At 47.1% G+C, this 18,008-nt stretch overlaps 1 protein-coding gene across 2 annotated transcripts in view; it reads right to left on the bottom strand.

The window, feature by feature from the left end:
• LOC105463904 (synapsin I) overlaps window positions 1-17,702 on the bottom strand; it is a 50,186-nt gene extending 32,484 nt beyond the window's left edge. For both annotated transcript variants that reach the window (XM_011711326.2, XM_011711334.2), the window contains exons 1-5: window positions 17,178-17,702; window positions 4,887-4,944; window positions 4,691-4,782; window positions 2,861-3,017; window positions 2,615-2,704 (exon numbers count right to left, since the gene is read on the bottom strand). In XM_011711326.2, the coding sequence (XP_011709628.1) occupies window positions 2,615-2,704; window positions 2,861-3,017; window positions 4,691-4,782; window positions 4,887-4,944; window positions 17,178-17,554 (774 nt within the window). In that variant the 5' untranslated portion in view covers window positions 17,555-17,702. The remainder of the gene's footprint in view (window positions 1-2,614; window positions 2,705-2,860; window positions 3,018-4,690; window positions 4,783-4,886; window positions 4,945-17,177) is intronic.
• Between the last annotated feature and the right edge of the window lie 306 nt (window positions 17,703-18,008).

Raw genomic sequence — 18,008 nt, 5'->3', positions numbered from 1 at the left:
ATCAAAATTTTAATATTAGTGTTTTTTATAATAGCAGTTAGAATGTTAACCATATTAGTAATGATTTCTATTAGGAACTACAAGATAATTCAAAACATAGGTACTCATGGGTTATATTAGTAATCTTAATTTGTAACACTGGTAATAGTTAGATCTGTAACAACTTTTACACTGTTTGTACTAATGGTTTAATTTTATTTACTTATTTATTTAATGTTTTGAGACAGGGTCTCACTCTGTTGCCCAGGCTGGGGTGCAGTGGTGCTCTCATGGCTCACTGCAGCCTCAACCTCCAGGGCTCAAGCGATCTTCCCATCTCAGCCTCCCAAGTAGCTGGGACTACAGGTGCATATCACCACGCCAGGCTGATTTTTTTTTTTTTTTTTTTTTTTTTTTTTTGAGACGGAGTCTCGCTCTGCCACCCAGGCTGGAGTGCAGTGGCCAGATCTCAGCTCACTGCAAGCTCCGCCTCCTGGGTTTATGCCATTCTCCTGCCTCAGCCTCCCGAGTAGCTGGGACTACAGGCGCCCGCCACGTCGCCTGGCTAATTTTTTGTATTTTTTAGTAGAGACGGGGTTTCACCGTGTTAGCCAGGATGGTCCCGATCTCCTGACCTCGTGATCCGCCCGCCTCGGCCTCCCAAAGTGCTGGGATTACAGGCTTGAGCCACCGCGCCCGGCCCTTGATTTTTTTTTTTTTTTTTTTAAGACGGAGTCTCGCTCTGTTGCCCAGGCTGGAGTGCAGTGGCGGGATCTCGGTTCACTGCAAGCTCCGCCTCCCGGGTTCACGCCATTCTCCTGCCTCAGCCTCCCGAGTAGCTGGGACTACAGGCGCCTGCCACCTCGCCCGGCTAGTTTTTTTCTATTTTTTAGTAGAGACAGGGTTTCACCGTGGTCTCGATCTCCTGACCTTGTGATCCGCCCGCCTCGGCCTCCCAAAGTGTTGGGATTACAGGCGTGAGCCACCGCGCCCGGCCTCCGGCCCTTGATTTTTAAATTTTTTTGTGGAAATGGGGTCTCACTACATTGCTCAGGCTGGTCTCAAACTCCTGGGCTCAAGAGATCCTCCCACTTTGGGTTTACATTTTTAAAAAATAATTATAATAGTTTACAACATAGGTACTAATCATTTATACTAATAAACTTAATTTGTAACACCATAATGCACTATAATATTAATTGTTATATTTGATGATATTAGCAATGATAATTCAATTTCTATTATTCAAATGTTCAGCATATTTTATTCTGGCATATTGTAGCCCAATGACCCAACTGTGGTAGTCTCCATTGCGTGTGCCATGCGTATATAATTCAAAACAGGTGCTTATAATTTATATTAGAGCACAATTTGTAATAGCAATAATCATTTGTAATAACAGCAATGATCTTTGATGCTATTAATAATGATTATCCAATTTCTACTAGAAACTACAATTTAATTCATAACATAGGTACTCGTAATTTACAACAGTAAAAATAATTTATAGTATTAGTGATAATTTGTAATATTAGTGATTTTATATATATATATATATATATATATATTTTTTTTTTTTTGAGATGGAGTTTTGCTCTTGTTGCCCAAGCTGGAGTGTAATGGTGCGATATTGGCTCACCACAACCTCTGCCTCCCGGGTTCCAGCGATTCCCCTGCCTCAACTTCCCAAGTAGCTGGGATTACAGGCATGCACCACCACGCCCGGCTAATTTTGTATTTTTTTAGTAGAGACAGGGTTTCTCCATGTTGGCCAGGCTGGTCTCAAACTCCCGACCTCAGGCGATCCGCCCGCTTCGGCCTCCCAAAGTGTTGGGATTACAGGCGTGAGCCACCGTGCCAGGCCAGTGATTATATTTTATAATAGTAACCAAAAGTTCAATTTCTATTAATTAATTAATTTATTTATTGAGACGAAGTGTCACTCTGTTGCCCAAGCTGGAGTACAGTGGTGTGATCTCGGCTCACTGCAACCTCCAACTCCTGGGTTCAAGTGATTCTCCTGCCTCAGCCTCCTGAGTAGTTGGGACTACAGGCATGCACCATCATGCCCGGCTAATTTTTGTATTTTTAGTAGAGACGGGGTTTCACTATGTTAACCAGGCTGGTCTTGAATTCCTGACCTCGTGATCTGCTCACCTTAGCCTCTCAAAGTGCTGGGATTACAGGCATAAGCCACCGTGCCTTGCCAACAATTTAATTTATAACATTACTATTGATAAATGTTATTGGCAATCCTAATTTGAATATAGGTAAAATTTCTATCAGAAGGAATATTTGATAATGTTAGTAATAATGACCTGATTTCTATATGTAATATATTCTGATTCATTACATTAATTCTATCAATTCACATTAGAAATCGGTTTTTAATACTGGCAAAAATAGATAACATGAATAACAGGATCTGATAAATATTGGAATGTATTATGATTTAGTTTTCCTTGTAAGCATAAGGAAACTCATGGTAGACCCTATCGCAAAGCAACTTCATGACCCCACGTGCACACAGCAGCCACACTCTTGATATCACACAGCTGATAATATATCAATATTTTATATTATTGCAGTAGTTATGAATCTTCCCTCCTGCCCACTCTATTTTCCCCAAACTCACCATTTCTTTGTGATTGGGGTAGAAGGTCTGATCAATTAGAGGGAATTCTTCTGTCCCCAGTTTCTTATGCAGTCGAACCATCTGGGCAAACTATGAGAACCAGGAGAGCTGGGTCAGTGAGTCCTTCACCAGGAATCTGTAAGCTTCTGAACACACTCACTTCCCCCAAATCGCAGAGTGGTTTCAAGTTCCCACATGCATGCATGAGCTATTCCCTCTGCCAGTGGCACCCTTCCTGTTACTTACCACCCAGGGCTTGTCACAGAAGTTGTAGACAGAATGCAAGGAGTTAACACTGGGGATTCCAGCATATTGCAGCCCAATGACCAAACTTCGGTAGTCTCCGTTGCGTGCCATGCTGAAGGCGTGCTGGCGGATCAGCACAAAATCCGGCTTCAGAGACCTAGCATGGCAGGGGTTGGAGTGTTGAGAGTTCCCCCAGTAGCTCCCTATCACTCTCGAAACAAAGACCAAGTTTCTACATCTCCATAGCTCCCAGAAATTGCAAAGTGGTTTCTCACCTCTGCACACATGTGCAAGCTGTTCCCTCTGCCTAGTGCACCCTTTCTACCCTCTGCCCACCTGGTGATCCCCTTTAAGCCTCTCCTACCTGTTCCCTTCTCAGCAAGGTCAGCTTGCAGCTTACCCACACAGCTCTGACAACTTCCTGGTCACCATCTCTCAGACTGCAAGCTGTCTTCAGTGTTCTGCCCGGAATAAATTCTAACCTCAGGACCTTTACCAAGGATGTTCTGTCTGTCTAAAGCACTTGCCCCTAGATACCTGCATGGATCACTCCTTCACCTCCATCAGGTTTTTCCTCAAATGTCTCTCCTGCAACCAGGCCACCCTAGCCCAACTGCAGACCCCACCATCATCCAACAATTGCTACATCTGCTTTAGTGCTAAATATTTTTTTCTTTTTTCTTTCTTTCTTTTTAATTAATTAATTTATTTTTTTGAGACGGAGTGTTGCTCTGTTGTCCAGGCTGGAGCAATCATGGCTCACTGCAACCTCTGCCTCTCAGGTTCAAGCGATTTCCCTGCCTCAGTCTCCCAAGTAGCTGGGATTACAGGCACCTGCCACCACGCCTGGCTAATTTTTGTATTTTTAGTAGAAACGGGTTTCACCATGTTGGCCAGGCTAGTCTTGAACTCCTGGGCTCAAGTGATCCACCCACCTTGGCCTCCCAAAGTGTTGGGATTACAGGTGTGAGCCACCACATCTGGTCCCTGCTATATTTTTTTTTTAGCACTTTTACATTTTCTTATTTATTTGTGTATTGTGTGTATCTCACGTAGAATGTAAGTTTCATAAGACCCGGGTTCTTTTTTTTATTTTTTATTTTTTGGTCTTTCAGCATGTAGAATAGCTCCTGGCACACAGTAGGTGTATAATAAATATTTGTTGAATATGAAGTCCTGAGAGCAGCACCTGGCATGTAGCAGATATCTAACAAATGTTTATTTAATTAATAATTGAAGGCTGAGTGTGACGGCTCATGCCTATAATCCCAGCACTTTGAGAGGCCAAAGCAGGTGGATTGTTTGAGCCCAGAAGTTTGAGACAAACCTGGGCAACATAGTGAGATCCCCATCTCTACAAAAAAACATAAAAATTAGCCAGGCATGGTGGTGTGCACCTGTAGTCTCAGCTACTTGGGAGGCTGAGGTGAGAAGATCACTTGAGCCTGAGAAGTTGTAGCTGCAGTGAGCCATGATTGCGTCAGTGCACTCCAGCCTGGGAGACAGAGCAAGACCCTGTCTGAAATATATACATATATATATATATATATATGTGTCTGTGTGTGTGTATATTTATATTATATATAAAATTTATAAATATATTTATATTATATATATATATAAAAAATATATATATATATTTTTAAAGCCTGGCTTGTGGCATGCTGGGGTCCCTGGCTCTTTTTCTGAAGAAAAGTTGGCTCCCCACATTCCATGCCTAAGTTCTTGCCCACAGAAGGATGGGTGGGGAGGTAGGAACTTTCCCCCAGCTCTAAGGGGGAGAGTTCTTATGCCTCGCTCGTAACACCAAGGTACCCTTTTTATACTCACCGCATGACCTTCACCCCATTCCGAAGAACTTCCATGTCCACAGAGAATCCACCATTGGCATGGGCCACAAGGTTGAGATCAGAGAATTCGGCCTGGGAAGGAGAAAAAAATTGGTGATTCACCTACATCACACAAAAATGGCCACTCAGTTTGCAGTATGGACAACTGACCCCCAGGTCCAAATGTCCCAACTTACCTGTTCTACTTTAATGTCAATTTCTCCATGGATCTTTTTCCCTTTGAAGTATTTTGCCCTGGAGAGGAAAAACAGAACACAACTGTCAACGACAAAATCTCAGAAGGGAAGACAAAACACAGGCCCTTTACCCTTTTGCCCCTTCAGTGCTACTAAAGAAACCACAAAGTGCCTTATAATTATTGAAATATTTTGAAAAAATCAAAGAGTGCTTTGTGAATAAAGTATGTTGTAATCCTCACAGAACTGCAAAAATGTTAAAGGACATTGCAAACTGTAAAATGTGGCCTTAAACTGCAGAAAGCAGGTATTTCCCAAAATATAGTCTGCTCATCACATTACCATTGTACATGTTTTTTTAAAAAAACTTCATAAAATTAGCAGTACTACATAAATTAGAACATACTTTGAAATTGCATGGAGACGAGTAAACGGCAAAGAACCTTAGAAAACACATATCTGGCCAGGTACGGTGGCTTAGGCCTGTAATCCCAGCACTTTGGGAGGCTGGAGGTAGGAGGATTGCTTCAGGCCAGGGGTTGGAGACCACCCTGGACAACATAGAGAGACCCCCCATCTCTATAAAAAAAAATTGAGGGAGAAAAATAAAAGCCAACGACTGTGGCTCACACCTGTAATCCCAGAACTTTGATAGGCCGAGGCGGGTGGATTACCTGAGGTCAGGAGTTCGAGACCAGCCTGGCCGACATGGTGAAACCTCTTCTCTACTAAAAATACAAAATTAGCCGGGTGTAGTGGTGCATGCCTGTAGTCCCAGCTACTTGGAAGGCTGAGGCAGGAGAGTCACTTGAACCCGGGAGGCGGAAGTTGCAGTGAGCCAAAATGGCACTACTACACTCCAGCCTGGGCAACAAGAACAAGACTCCATCTCAAAAAAACCCCAAAAAACGAAAAACAAAAACTAGCCAGGCATAGCGGTGCACGCCTGTAGTCCCAGCTACTGGGGAGGCTGAGGCAGGAGAATGGCTTGAGCCCAGGAGGTCGAGGCGACAGTGTGCTGTGATTGCACCACTGCACTCCAGCCTGGGCAACAGAGCAAGACCTAGGCAAAAAAGAGAGAAAGAAAGAAAGAAAGAAAGAGAGAAAGAGAGAGAAAGAGAGAGAGAGGGAGGGAGGAAGGAAGGAAAGAAGGAAGGAAGGAAAGAAGGAAAGAAAGAAAGAAAGAAAGAAAGGAAGGAAGGAAGGAAGGAAGGAAGGAAGGAAGGAAGGAAGGAACTACATTTCTCTGACGCTTGCCTGTTTTTGTGTATTTTTTAGTCCCTGTGTATATCTCAGTGCTGGTGTCTGGCTGTGTGGCCTGAAGCATCTCTCCACTCTCTGGACCTTTCACAAGGAGGAGCACAATCACCATGTGTGGTTGTGTGCTGTGAGAAACACAATGGCCATGGGTGGGCAGCTGCATCCGACAAGGAGGAGTGGATTGAGTGGTGCGGGCTGGGTGGCTCTAGGAGAAGCCAGTGTAGCTGGCAATCATGGGGGGCAGGGAGGAATGCAGCTGAGGAGGAGAGGGAGCAACAGGAGGGAGGGGGAGTGGGAGCAGCAGTAGGAACATCACGAACTGCTATGTCATTTTCCCCGGGCCTGTCCCCAGCTGGGCTTGGTTTCCGGTGGCCTCCTCCCCCAGGCTCAGGATTTCTAGCCAACAGCCTGCTCCAGGGATGGAAGCTCATCCCCAATCAGGTTTCTCATGGAAGGGGGATAAGGGGGAGAGACTTTCAGGGCTATTGGTCACTGACACGCATACAATCAGGGTCTTGGACACACATACACACACACACACACACACACAGAGCACAAATGGACCCTGGTGACTTGAGTGACATATGCAAGAGACCCCAGGTACAGCTACTTCTTTTTCCTCGCTCTCTCTCTGACACACACACACACACACACACACACACACACACACACACACACACCATCGCTGACACTATCCCCTCAGAAGTGTTAGGAGAGAATCTCTCTCAGCCCTGCACATTTTTCATCTATAAACTGATGAGTGGGAATGATGAGGGTGTATCACTGTTTCTAAAACTTTTCCGACCATAAGTGTAGTTGGATACTGTGGTGGTCTGCTCAGGCCTCTTCTTCAGGGACAATGCACCTTGAATGGCAGCTGCTGACAGCTCATGGCTGTGTCCCCACTGGGAATTGTCTTGTCACAGTGAACTGCCTTGGCCAAGGTTATACCTGCTTCATGAGGGCATCCCCATGGTCTGGTCTATGAGGGGAAAGAAAGGCCAGCCTCCTTGCCTCAACCTGGGCTGACTCTGAAGGACCCTCCCAGCCCCAAGGGCTCCCCCTAAGATCAGTGGAGTCCCCTGAGGCAACTACATCTTGAGCCAGCCTCTCCCTCTGCTCAACCCAACCCTCCTCACAAGCGTTGATCCCAATGGCACACTCCAGTAAGCCTCCTGCATGCAAATCTCCACCTCAAAGTCTTTTTCCAGGGAACCCAATCTAAGACAGTGGGCCATGGAAGTCAAACTACAAGGGTGGTCTAATGCAGTTCTGGCACTGGGTTACCCAGCAGCCAGATGGCAGTGAGGATCTGTCAGTAGTGGGAGGTGGGGGATAGATAGCCTCCGATATGCTGTAGCAATGCAAAGTGCTCTGCAGCAGGTCCGGGCTGTGGTGCAAGCAGGATGTGACTTAGGCCATATGATCTGGCAGATCCTATGACACTGGAGGTGTCAGTAGTAGGAAAAGACGCTGTGTGGAATTTCTTCTCCCAGGTGGGAGAATACAGTGCAGGCCCCCAGGGTTTTGGAGCAGCAGTGACTTTTCCTGATGGTGGGCTGTAATGGGATTCTGGTGGAAGGGAATGTACTGGCTGGTGAAATACTCCTGGAACATGAGTGATGTCAGGGAAATGGTAACCAGACTTTGGTGACTATTCCCTAAATGCCATTGAGTAGCTGAAGAAAGACCTGACGTGCTCAGGGTGAATTCAAGGCAAAACGTGAAAGCCAGAGGACCTCCGTGACTCCATTTAAGGAAACCCTCATCTCCCGCAGTCAGAGGGCAGACAGAAGGGAGGGCCAGGCTCAGAATTCAATTCTACATGGTGGCGGAGCTTCAGAGAAAGTTGACTTCTCAGGCCCAGCACATCTCCTAGGCCATGCTCATGTCCCTAATAGGACAGGAGTAGGACTCTGAGATGGGGATATTTGGGCAGATGCAGTTAAACACCTTGAACTTACAGACTCACCTGCATCCACTGGGCCTGCTGAAGTAGACTACTCCCCTGAGTTAGAATATAGACCTTCTGCTTAAAGATAATGCAGAGGCCTCAGATGACGCAGGCGCTTTGTAAGATAATGCCTGCCCCCTCAGAGTTTACCTCCCACCTCTCCTCCTGTTAACCAGACCAAAAATTAGGGTGAAATCCTAGTGAAACCTGACTGGACAGGTTCTAGGCTTGCAAAGGAAGGAGATAAATGATCTGTAGAAGAACCTAAAGAATCTGGCTAGTATGTATTGGCAGGGGCTGAGAAGGTATGAATGAGACTAGATCCTGAGGACAATGGGCGAAGGAGGTAGAACAGGAAGTTGGCGCGCTCTCCCAGGATATGGAACTTAAAACCCTGGCGAGGACTCTAGGAAGTGTTACTAACACACTGGTATTTGGAAACCTGGAGTAAACAATGGCCCACACTAAGTGAAGCAAAACTTCCATGGCAGATTGCACAGGGAAGGATTAAAGGGCTCAAAGAAGCAGACATGTTGGAGTAGATATACTACTGAAGTCTGGAAAACCCACCAGCTGATTAAGGCCTGGAGGATACACTCAACTTATGAAATCAATAAGAAATATGCTGGTGAGGGTGGTACCAGTCACGCTGAGAAGCACAGTAGTGGTAAGGTGATAAATGAGTCCTGGCCCAGGTCCTGCTTACAGTGGGTCTGGGGGGTCCAGAGACCCATCCAGTGGTCACTTCCTCAGTTCACAAATGTGTAATTGCAATGGCATACTTTGTAGTTGTCAGAACCCCTACATGGGCTCCTCAGCCTGTGGCGTAAGAGCTATTTCAGTAGGGAAGTCCAGATAGAAGCTTCTAAAATGGTGCACACCCCCATGCCCTGAACAAAACAGTAAACCACAAACAATATTGCATCCATCCTATGGGTGATTATGGAAATCAATGCCACATTGAAAGATCTAAAGGATGCAGGGGTGTTGGTCTCATCTTATCTCCATTGAACTGAGTGGCCTGGTCCCTGGAGAGGTCAGATGGGTCCTGGAGAATGCTTGCAGACTACTGCAAGCACAATCAAGTAGTACCCTTGCTTGTACCTGCCATACTGGACATGCTGTCATTGTCAGAGCAGATTAATAAGACCTCAGGTACAGCAGGTAGCCACTGACTTGGCAAATGAATTCTTTTCTATTCTGATTAGGAAAAAGGATCAGAAACAGTTCACACTCACGAGACTGATGATAATATTCGTAAATGGTCTTTCATAGGGCTATGCTATCTCTCTCACCTGGTGTCATAATATAGTTCAAAGAAACCTGGACTATCTGGACATCCCATGGAATAGCACACTGGACCACCACATCGATTGCATCATACTGATTGTGTGAGATGAACAAGAGAGGGTTAGCATATTGCCCTGGTAAGACACATTCACTCCGGGGGTGGGGGATAAACCCCACAAAGACTCAGGGGACTGCTGCATTAGTAAAATTTTTAGGAATCCAGTGGTCCAGGTCAGTAAATCAGGACGGCCCCTCCAAAGAATAGGGCAAAGCATTGAATCATGCACCTTCCACCATGAAGAGGAAAGCACAATACCTAGCAGGCTTCTTCCCGTTCTGGAGGCAGCATATCCCCCACGCACAAATGCTGCTCTGACCCATATTCCAGGCAACATGTAAAGCTACCAGCTTTGTGTGAGGGCCAGAGCAGAAAAGGGCTCTGCAGCAGGTCCAGGCTGTGGTACAAGCAGTCCTGCCATTTAGGCCAGATGATCTGGCAGATCTTATGATGCTGGAGGTGTCAGTAGTGGGGAAAGATGCAGTGAGGAGCTTATGGGAAGCCTGAGTGGGAGGCCCTTGGGGTTCTGGAGCAAAGCCATGCCATCTGCAGCAGAGAATTTTACGCCTTTTGAGAAAGATATCCCATTGAGGTGCTGGGCCCTGATAGAGACAGAATGCTTGACCAGGCACCAAATGATTGTGCATCCAGAAGTTCCCATTATGAGCTGGGTCCTGCTAGGCCTGCCAAATAATAAAGTCAGGTGGGCCCGGCAGTCAGGATTGAGCCCAAGCAGGACCAAGCAAGGTGCATGAGCAGGTAAATAACCCTGATCCCCATGTCTTCCACAACTGTTGTGCTAGTGCCTGTCTCACTAAGGGGACTCCATAAAACTAGCTGATGAAAGAGGGAAAGGTCTAAGCTTGGTTCACAAATGGGTTGTCTTAGTATGTGGGTGGAAGCCAAAAATGGGCAGTGGTTGCACTGTAACCCAACTGGAATGGGCTTGAAAGACAGTGGCAGAGCTCCCAGTGGGCAGAGCTTCAGGCTGTGTACTTGCTCATCTCCTTTGTGCAGAAAGAGAAGTGCCTCAAGATTAGAATACATATATCCACTTATGGGCAGTGGTAAATGGTTTGGCTGGTTGGTCAGGGGCCTGGAAAGAAAAAGATTGGAAGATCCAGACAAAGAGGTCTGGGATACAGAAATGTGGGCAGACACCTAGGAGTGGGTAAGAAGTGAGGAGTGAGACTGGGTGTGGTGGCTCACGCCTGTAATCCCAGCACTTTGGGAGGCCGAGGTGGGCAGATCACCTGAGGTCAGGAGTTCAAGACCAGCTTAGCCAACATGGTGAAATCCCATCTCTACTAAAAATACAAAAATTAGCCAGGCGTGGTGATGCACGCCTATAATCCCAGCTACTCGGGAGGCTGAGGTAGGGGAATCGCTTCAACCCGGGAGGTGGAGGTTGCACTGAGCCGAGATTGCGCCACTGCACCAGCCTGGGCGACAGAGTGAGACTCTGTCTCTAAAAAAAAAAAAAAAAAAAAAAAAAAAAAAAAAAAGAGGAGTGAGGATCTTTGGATCGTGTGTTAACACCCACCAGACAGCATCTGCCATCAGACAGCATCTGCCATGGCGCCATGGAAGTGACACTAGGCAACCAGGTAGACAGCATGAGTCAGCCCGATGATGTCAGCCAGGCTCTAATCAGCCACCTCAGTGCTAGCAGATGGGCACATGAATAAGTGGCAATAGCAGCAGAGAAAGAAGCTATGTGTGGGGGCAGCAGTGTTACTGCTGAATGTCCAACCTGCCAGCAACAGAGACTAATACTGAATCCCTGACATGCCACCATCCCTCCAGAAGGCCAACCAACCACTTTGTGGCAAGCTGATTACATTGGGCCCCTTCCATCCTGCAAAGAGCAGTAATCGATTTTGACTGCAATATTCCATATTTGAGTTTGCCTTTTCTTACTGCAGGACCTCAGCCAGCTCACTGTCTAAGGGCTTACATAACATTTGATCCACCAGCACGAGACCCCGCATAACACTGTATCAAACCAAAGGACACACTTTATAGCAAAGTAAAGGAATGCAAAGCAAAGGAGGTGCAAAAGTGGACCCATGACCATGGAATTAACTGATGGTATTACACACCACGCCACCCAGGAGCTGCTGGCCTGACAAAATGATGGACCAATTTGGTGCAGCCACAGCTAAGACACCAGGTTGGAGGTGAGACTATGCAAGAATGGGCACTATCCTCCAAAACAGTGTCAACCCTAAATCAATGGCCATTGTAGGTGCTGTGTTTCCTAACAGGTAGAATACACGGGTGTGGGGACACAGAGGTCAGGAAGGAGTGACCCAGCTTACCAGCAATCCCAGTGATCCACTTTTGAAATTGTGCTTCCTGTTCCCTCAGGGCTCTGCAAGGTTAGAGGTCCTGGTTCTCCAAGGGGGAACACTGCTACCAGGGGACACAGCAAGAATCCCATTAAACTGTAAGCTATGATTGCCCTCAGGGCACTTCAGGTTTCTCATGCCGAGGGACATAAAGAGGAGTCATTGTCTTGGCAGGGGACATGACTGACCTTGCTCCTCAGGAGGAGGTAGAGCTGCTGGTATGCAGTGGAGGCAGGGAGGAGTATGTTTGGCACCCAGGGGATCTGCTTGGGCATCTGTTGGTACTCCTTGCTCAACTTTGATAGTAAATGGGCAATGTGGTTGTTTGTACAGCAGCTACAGCCTGAGAAGGGCATGGGGACTAAAGGCTCAGGGATCTCTGCAGGATGGGAGCCACCCAGACCAAGAGAGGTGCTAACTGAGGGTGGGGGGGAATCTAGAATGTGCAATAGAGGAAGGAGAGGATGAATATCATTTATGACATTGAAATCAACTGCAGCAGCAGAGACTATGGCTCATCTCACTACTGTGCTCTTTCAAGTGTCCCTGAGAAAACAAGACCGATTAGAATTGTGGAAATGCCATTCCCCAATGGGGTGAACTTACTATAAGAAGGAAGTGGATCAGAGCAGTGCAAGGTGTGGACTATATGCTCTCCTCAGATCCTTACCTCCTTGCTCCAGGCCTTTGCATCTATCCCCAGCTTCTGGAATTATCTACTGCTGATGGCTCACAGGTGTCCCTCACTGGGCACTGGCCTCTGCAACAGGGATTTGCCTCACCCAAGATTATGCCTCCTCCCAGGGGGCAGGCTACAGCCAATGACTGACGTAGGAATTCAAAGCCTGGCCACCCCGCTTCAACTGGGACAACTCTGAAGGGTCCTTCCAGTGCCAGAGCTCCCCAGAGGATTGGCTGAGTCCTCTGTTGTGGCTGCATCACAGCTCAACTTTTCCCTCTGCACAATCCTGCTTCCCTCGCCACCTCCCCCACAGGTGTTATTCCCAAGCACTCTCCCCAGTAAATCTCCTGCACGCAAATCTCAGAGTCTCGGGGTCTGCTTCCAGGGAAATCTATCTGAGAAAAGAAGCCACAGTAAGAAATAAAGCTTATATAACCCACTATATATGTATTTGCATAATAACCCATCCTATATATGTAATATATATTACATAAGACACATATGTTGTACAGCAAATATGAGGATATAGAATGTCTTATATATTATGTAACATATAAAATGTTGTATATTATATATTATGTGTATATGTATTTAGAATGTATATAAATACATATGCATAATTGGAATTTAGGTTTCAATAGATAATTATCTTTACTATGGGTAATGCATTCTGATTTTTCTACGCTATTTTATTTCATTTCATGAAGAAGAACATATACATGTAGATGTATTATATACTGTAAAGCCGTATTATATACTGTATGCCATATATAATATACATTATAGATTTTATATCTTAATGGAATAACATTATATGTTTTGCTAAACAACAACTTCATTTACTATGTGCAATATGCTCTGTTATTCTCTATTTTTATTTATCCTACTTCATGGAGAAAGTGAAATGTTGGTCATAAGCCAATACGTGACCCATAGTTTGAGAAACACTGGACAGCCGGGCCCGGTGGCTCATGCCTGTAATCCCAGCACTCTGGGATGCCGAGGCAGGTGGATCATGAGGTCAGGAGTTCGAGACCAGCCTGACCAACATGGTGAAACCCCATCTCTACTAAAAATACAAAAATTAGCCAGGCATGATGGCACGCACCTGTAGTCCCAGCTACTCAGGAGGCTCGCTTGAACTCGGGAGGCGGAGGTTGCAGTGAGCTGAGATCACGCCAGTACACTCCAGCCTGGGCGACAGAGCAAGACTCCGTTTCAAAAAAAAAAAAAAAAAAAAAAAAGAGGGAGAAAAACACAGGACAAAATTATCCACAAAATGGGGGAGATGAGTCTCAACTTAGAGTTTTCAACTTTAAACCACAGAGGAATTGAGACCCAGGAAGGAATGAGGGTGGTGAGGTTTGGTGGGAAAGGCGTCAGACTGTATTTGGGTGTACATTCCATCACAGCATTTGTACAACTCCTCCTTTATTCGGGGCTGAAATCCCTGAAGCTTGTGTGGTTCTGAGTGTCTGCAAGTTGGTGAAACAAGTCTCTGTTCCCCATACTGAGCCTGGCGTACATACATAGGCTCTCTCCCTTTGTCCACCCCACCCCACATATAGTAGACACTAAATAAATATTTGTTAGATTGCCTGGAAGAAAAGACTGGAAGGGATGCTGGGATAAAGGGGGGCTTCTGAGATGCAGAAGGGGAAGGGATGGATCGTTCACTGAATTCAGCAGGTGCTCAATAAATGTTTTCTGGACAAAGAAAAAATGGAAAACATTGGATTTGTGATTATGGAAAGGGGAAGGAACTTGTCAGTATTCCATAGATAATAAATGCTTGACGGAAAGAAGGAAGCAGCCGCAAAGGACCTGTGTGGAGGGATGGAGTGGAGACGGGAAGTCTAAAGGAGGGTGGTTACCTACATCCAGCAGAGGTCTCATTGATGTTTGCTGACTTCAATGGAGCAAACTTAACCAGGAAGATAACACGTTGGTGAGTGGACGTTGGTGAAGGAATTACAGCACGTACTCCATAAATGCTTTACAGATTGATAGAGAAAAAAGCAGAGAAGCCTGCTGCAGGGATGATAATGTGGCTGTTTGAAAATAATAGAGTAAGAGATTAATAAGTGTTTTCTGGACTAATTCGGGAAGAAAAAGGCAGCTGGGGAGATGGCTACTAAGTGGAGGAAGAGGCCTAGCTAGAATAAATGGAAAACAGCACACATTGCGAGCTTTCAGGATTGTGTTGTGTAAAAGGCAGGATGGAGATTGTTGAAGGGGAAATTAGAACTGCAAGAAGGGGATAAGAGGCATTTAATGCAAGGTTCTTAGTAGTATACGATAAATGCTCATTAAATGATTGTGGGGTTGCGTGGAGGAAAAGGTATAGCAAGGCAAGCTGGCAATTGAGGATTTCAAGCACGCCTGCATTTAGAAAAAAAAGAAGGAAGGGGAGCTGAAGAAGGGTTATTCCTAGTATATTATGGTGAATAATAAATGCCTCCCACACTTTCATGGAAATGATTCAATAAATATCTGTAGAATGAATAAATTGCTCCGAATAGAGAGAAAGGCTACTACTGGGTAAAGGCTCCTGGGGGAGAGGTAATCTGACCAGTAAACAGCTGGTACTCAATACATTTAGGCTGAAGTAGAACCCTGGAGAGAGAGCTCTTGAGGCAGGGGCAGAGATTTCTAGAGACTTGGAAATAGGAAGTTGAAAGTGACTTACATGGTAAGTGCTCAGTAAGTGTTTACTTAAATAGTAAAACTATTAAGTAAACAGTAAACTTAGTAAATTTACTAAATTTATTTAGTAAATGTAGTAAATTAAGTAAACAGTAAAACTATTAAGTAAAAGTTTTTACTTAAATAAGTGTTATTTAAATAGACTAAAAGCCCTTTGGGGGGATGGAATTAAAGTTGGTAGAGGGAATCCTAGGGGTACTGAAGGGAGTGGGAAAGGGGTGATCATTATAAACTCAACTCTGGATTTATCACAGGAAAGGACCTTGGGAGAGGCCTTGTGATTGGAGCAGGCTCTCCTAGGGGTAAGGAAGAAGAACGTACTCCCCAAAACAACAGGTCCTGCATATGTGCTCATTGGAGCTACTGTTAAGAAAACAATTCTGGGGAGGAGGTGTGAATATACAGAACACACAGAAGGCACTCCATAAATGCTCAGGGGAGCCATTGAAGGAAAAGGTCTTTGGGGGAGGATGATTAGAATGGAGCACATGGCAGACAAGGAATAAATACTCACTGGATCCACTAGAAGAAAAGGCCTTTGGGGAGTGGGGCTGGGGATGGACATATAATCACCTGATCAATGCTCACTGCATCCTTGAAGGAAAAGCCCTCTGGGGAGGGGAAATAGGAGTGCAGAAAGTTGATCTATGGGAGCTTCATTCTTCATCCATAAGAGAAAAGGCTTTTGTGAAGAAGGCACACAATCAGGTACACAGTAGGTGCTCCATAAATACTCCAAGGAGTGATTAAAAGAAAAAGTCTTTGGAAAGAGTGACTGGAATGGTACACACAGCAAGTGTAAGATATCTGAGCACTGTATTAACTGGAGGCACAGGCCTTTATGGAGGGGTCTCAGGTTGTGTCATGCAGAAAGTGCTCAATACATGCAGACTGAAGCCACCGGAGGAAAGGGTATTGGAGAAAGGGTTTGAGGGTGGGGTATACAGCAGGCACCACTCAATGCATGCTTGCTGAATACACTGGAGGAAAGAACTTTTAGAGAAGGCTCACTGCAGGCAGTTGATAAATGCTAGATGGATCCACCAAAGGAAAGGTCTTTGAAGAAGTAGCTGGAGAAGGGGGGATACAAGAGGCACTCAATAAATGTTTTCTAGACACACTGTAGGGAAAGGTCTTTGAGGAGACAGTCTGAAGATGAGTCACACACAAAACCGCTCATGGAACTCACTGGAGGAAAATGATTTGCTTGAGAAGGGGTTTGGAGGTGGGGCACGTGTCAGGCACTTAACAAATGCTTCCTAGATCCTTTGGAGAAAAGGTCCTCAGGGAGAGAGCTTGGAGTTGGGGCACAGAGAAGGCATCCAATCAAAACTCACAGGATCCATGAAAGGCAAAGCTTTTGGAGAAAAGCTGGGGTGGGATACACAGCAGGTACTCAATGTTTACTAAAGAGTTTAGAAGGGCTTTAAGGACGGAGCTGGGGTGGGACACATAGCATAGACTGGACACATGCTCACAAGACCCATTAGAGAAGGCCTTAGGGCAAGGGTTGAGGACAACAGGACAGTATCAGGCTCTCAAAAAATGCTCACAAAGTTCATTGAAATCAAAGGCCTTGGGGAAGGGCTCTTGGATGAGGCATACTGCAGGTACTAGATAAGTGCTCACAAGATCCATTAGAGGACAAGGCCTATGGGGCAAGGGTTAGGAAGGGTAGGCAGGACACGTTCGGTTTTTGAAGGCTCATAGGATACACTGAAGCCAAAGACTTTTGGGGGAGGCGGAGTAGGGAACAGGTACACAGCAGGTGCCCGATAATTGCTCCCTGGATCCATCAAGGTTTAAGGGGCGAAGTGGGGGCGACAAGGGCGGGGCACAGAGGAAGCATCCAGCTTAATAACTTAAAGGAAAAAGATTTAGGTGAGAGGGCAGGTGCCAGGCACACAAGCGGCGCTCGATAATTGCTCATTTGCAGAGGAACGACCTGGGGGACCCAGGCCCACGGGAGACGTCCACGGCAGTGGCTTACCAGTCGGTGTGCGGCTCGTCGATGACCAGCAGCACCTTGGAGGCGGCGCCCCCGCGGCCTGCGCCCCCAGAGCCGCCGCCCACCTGCTCGCTGAAGGTGGCAGCTGCTGCCGCCGTGGTCTGCTTGACCGCGTTGGACAGCGACGAGAAGAAGCCACCGCCCCCCGAGGACCCGGGGCTAGGGGCGGCCGGAGAGGCCGCGGGGCCGACCCCGGAGGACCTCTCAGCAGTGGCGGTCCCGGGACCGGGCGTGGCTCCGGGGCTGTGGGCACCGGGCGGCGGCGGGGGTGGCTGCGGACGCTGCAGGTCTGTCATGTACCCATTCGGCAGATTGGCCATAAAGTTGCTGTCCGACAGGCGGCGCCGCAGGTAGTTCATGGCTGCGGCTTGGGGCAGGGGGTCCTAGGGGTGGTCTGGCCAGGAGCCGCGGGGGCGGACTGCGCGGTGCCCAGGAGCACAGCTGCGCTCTCAGGCACGACACGACTCCTCCGCTGCCCACCGCAGACTGAGGCAGCACTGAGTCGCCGGCGCCGCAGCGCGGATGGTCGCGCCCGTGCCCCCCTATCTCGCGCCTCGCGTGGTGCGGTCCGGCTGGGCCGGCGGCGGCGCGGACGCGACCAAGGTGGCCGGGAAGGGGAGTTTGCGGGGGATCGGCGAGTGACGTCAGCGCGCCTTCAGTGCTGAGGCGGCGGTGGCGCTCGCCGCCAGGCGGGGGCGAAGGCGCTGTCCGCGGTGCTGAAGCTGGCAATGCGCACGCGCCTCGCCGCATCCTGTTTCCCCTCCCCCTTTCTGATAGGGGATGCGCAATTTGGGGAATGGGGGTTGGGTGCTT

The sequence above is a fragment of the Macaca nemestrina genome, chromosome X, assembly GCF_043159975.1.
Source record: "Macaca nemestrina isolate mMacNem1 chromosome X, mMacNem.hap1, whole genome shotgun sequence".
Lineage (NCBI taxonomy): Eukaryota > Metazoa > Chordata > Mammalia > Primates > Cercopithecidae > Macaca > Macaca nemestrina.
This window is presented reverse-complemented; position numbering and strand designations above follow the sequence as displayed.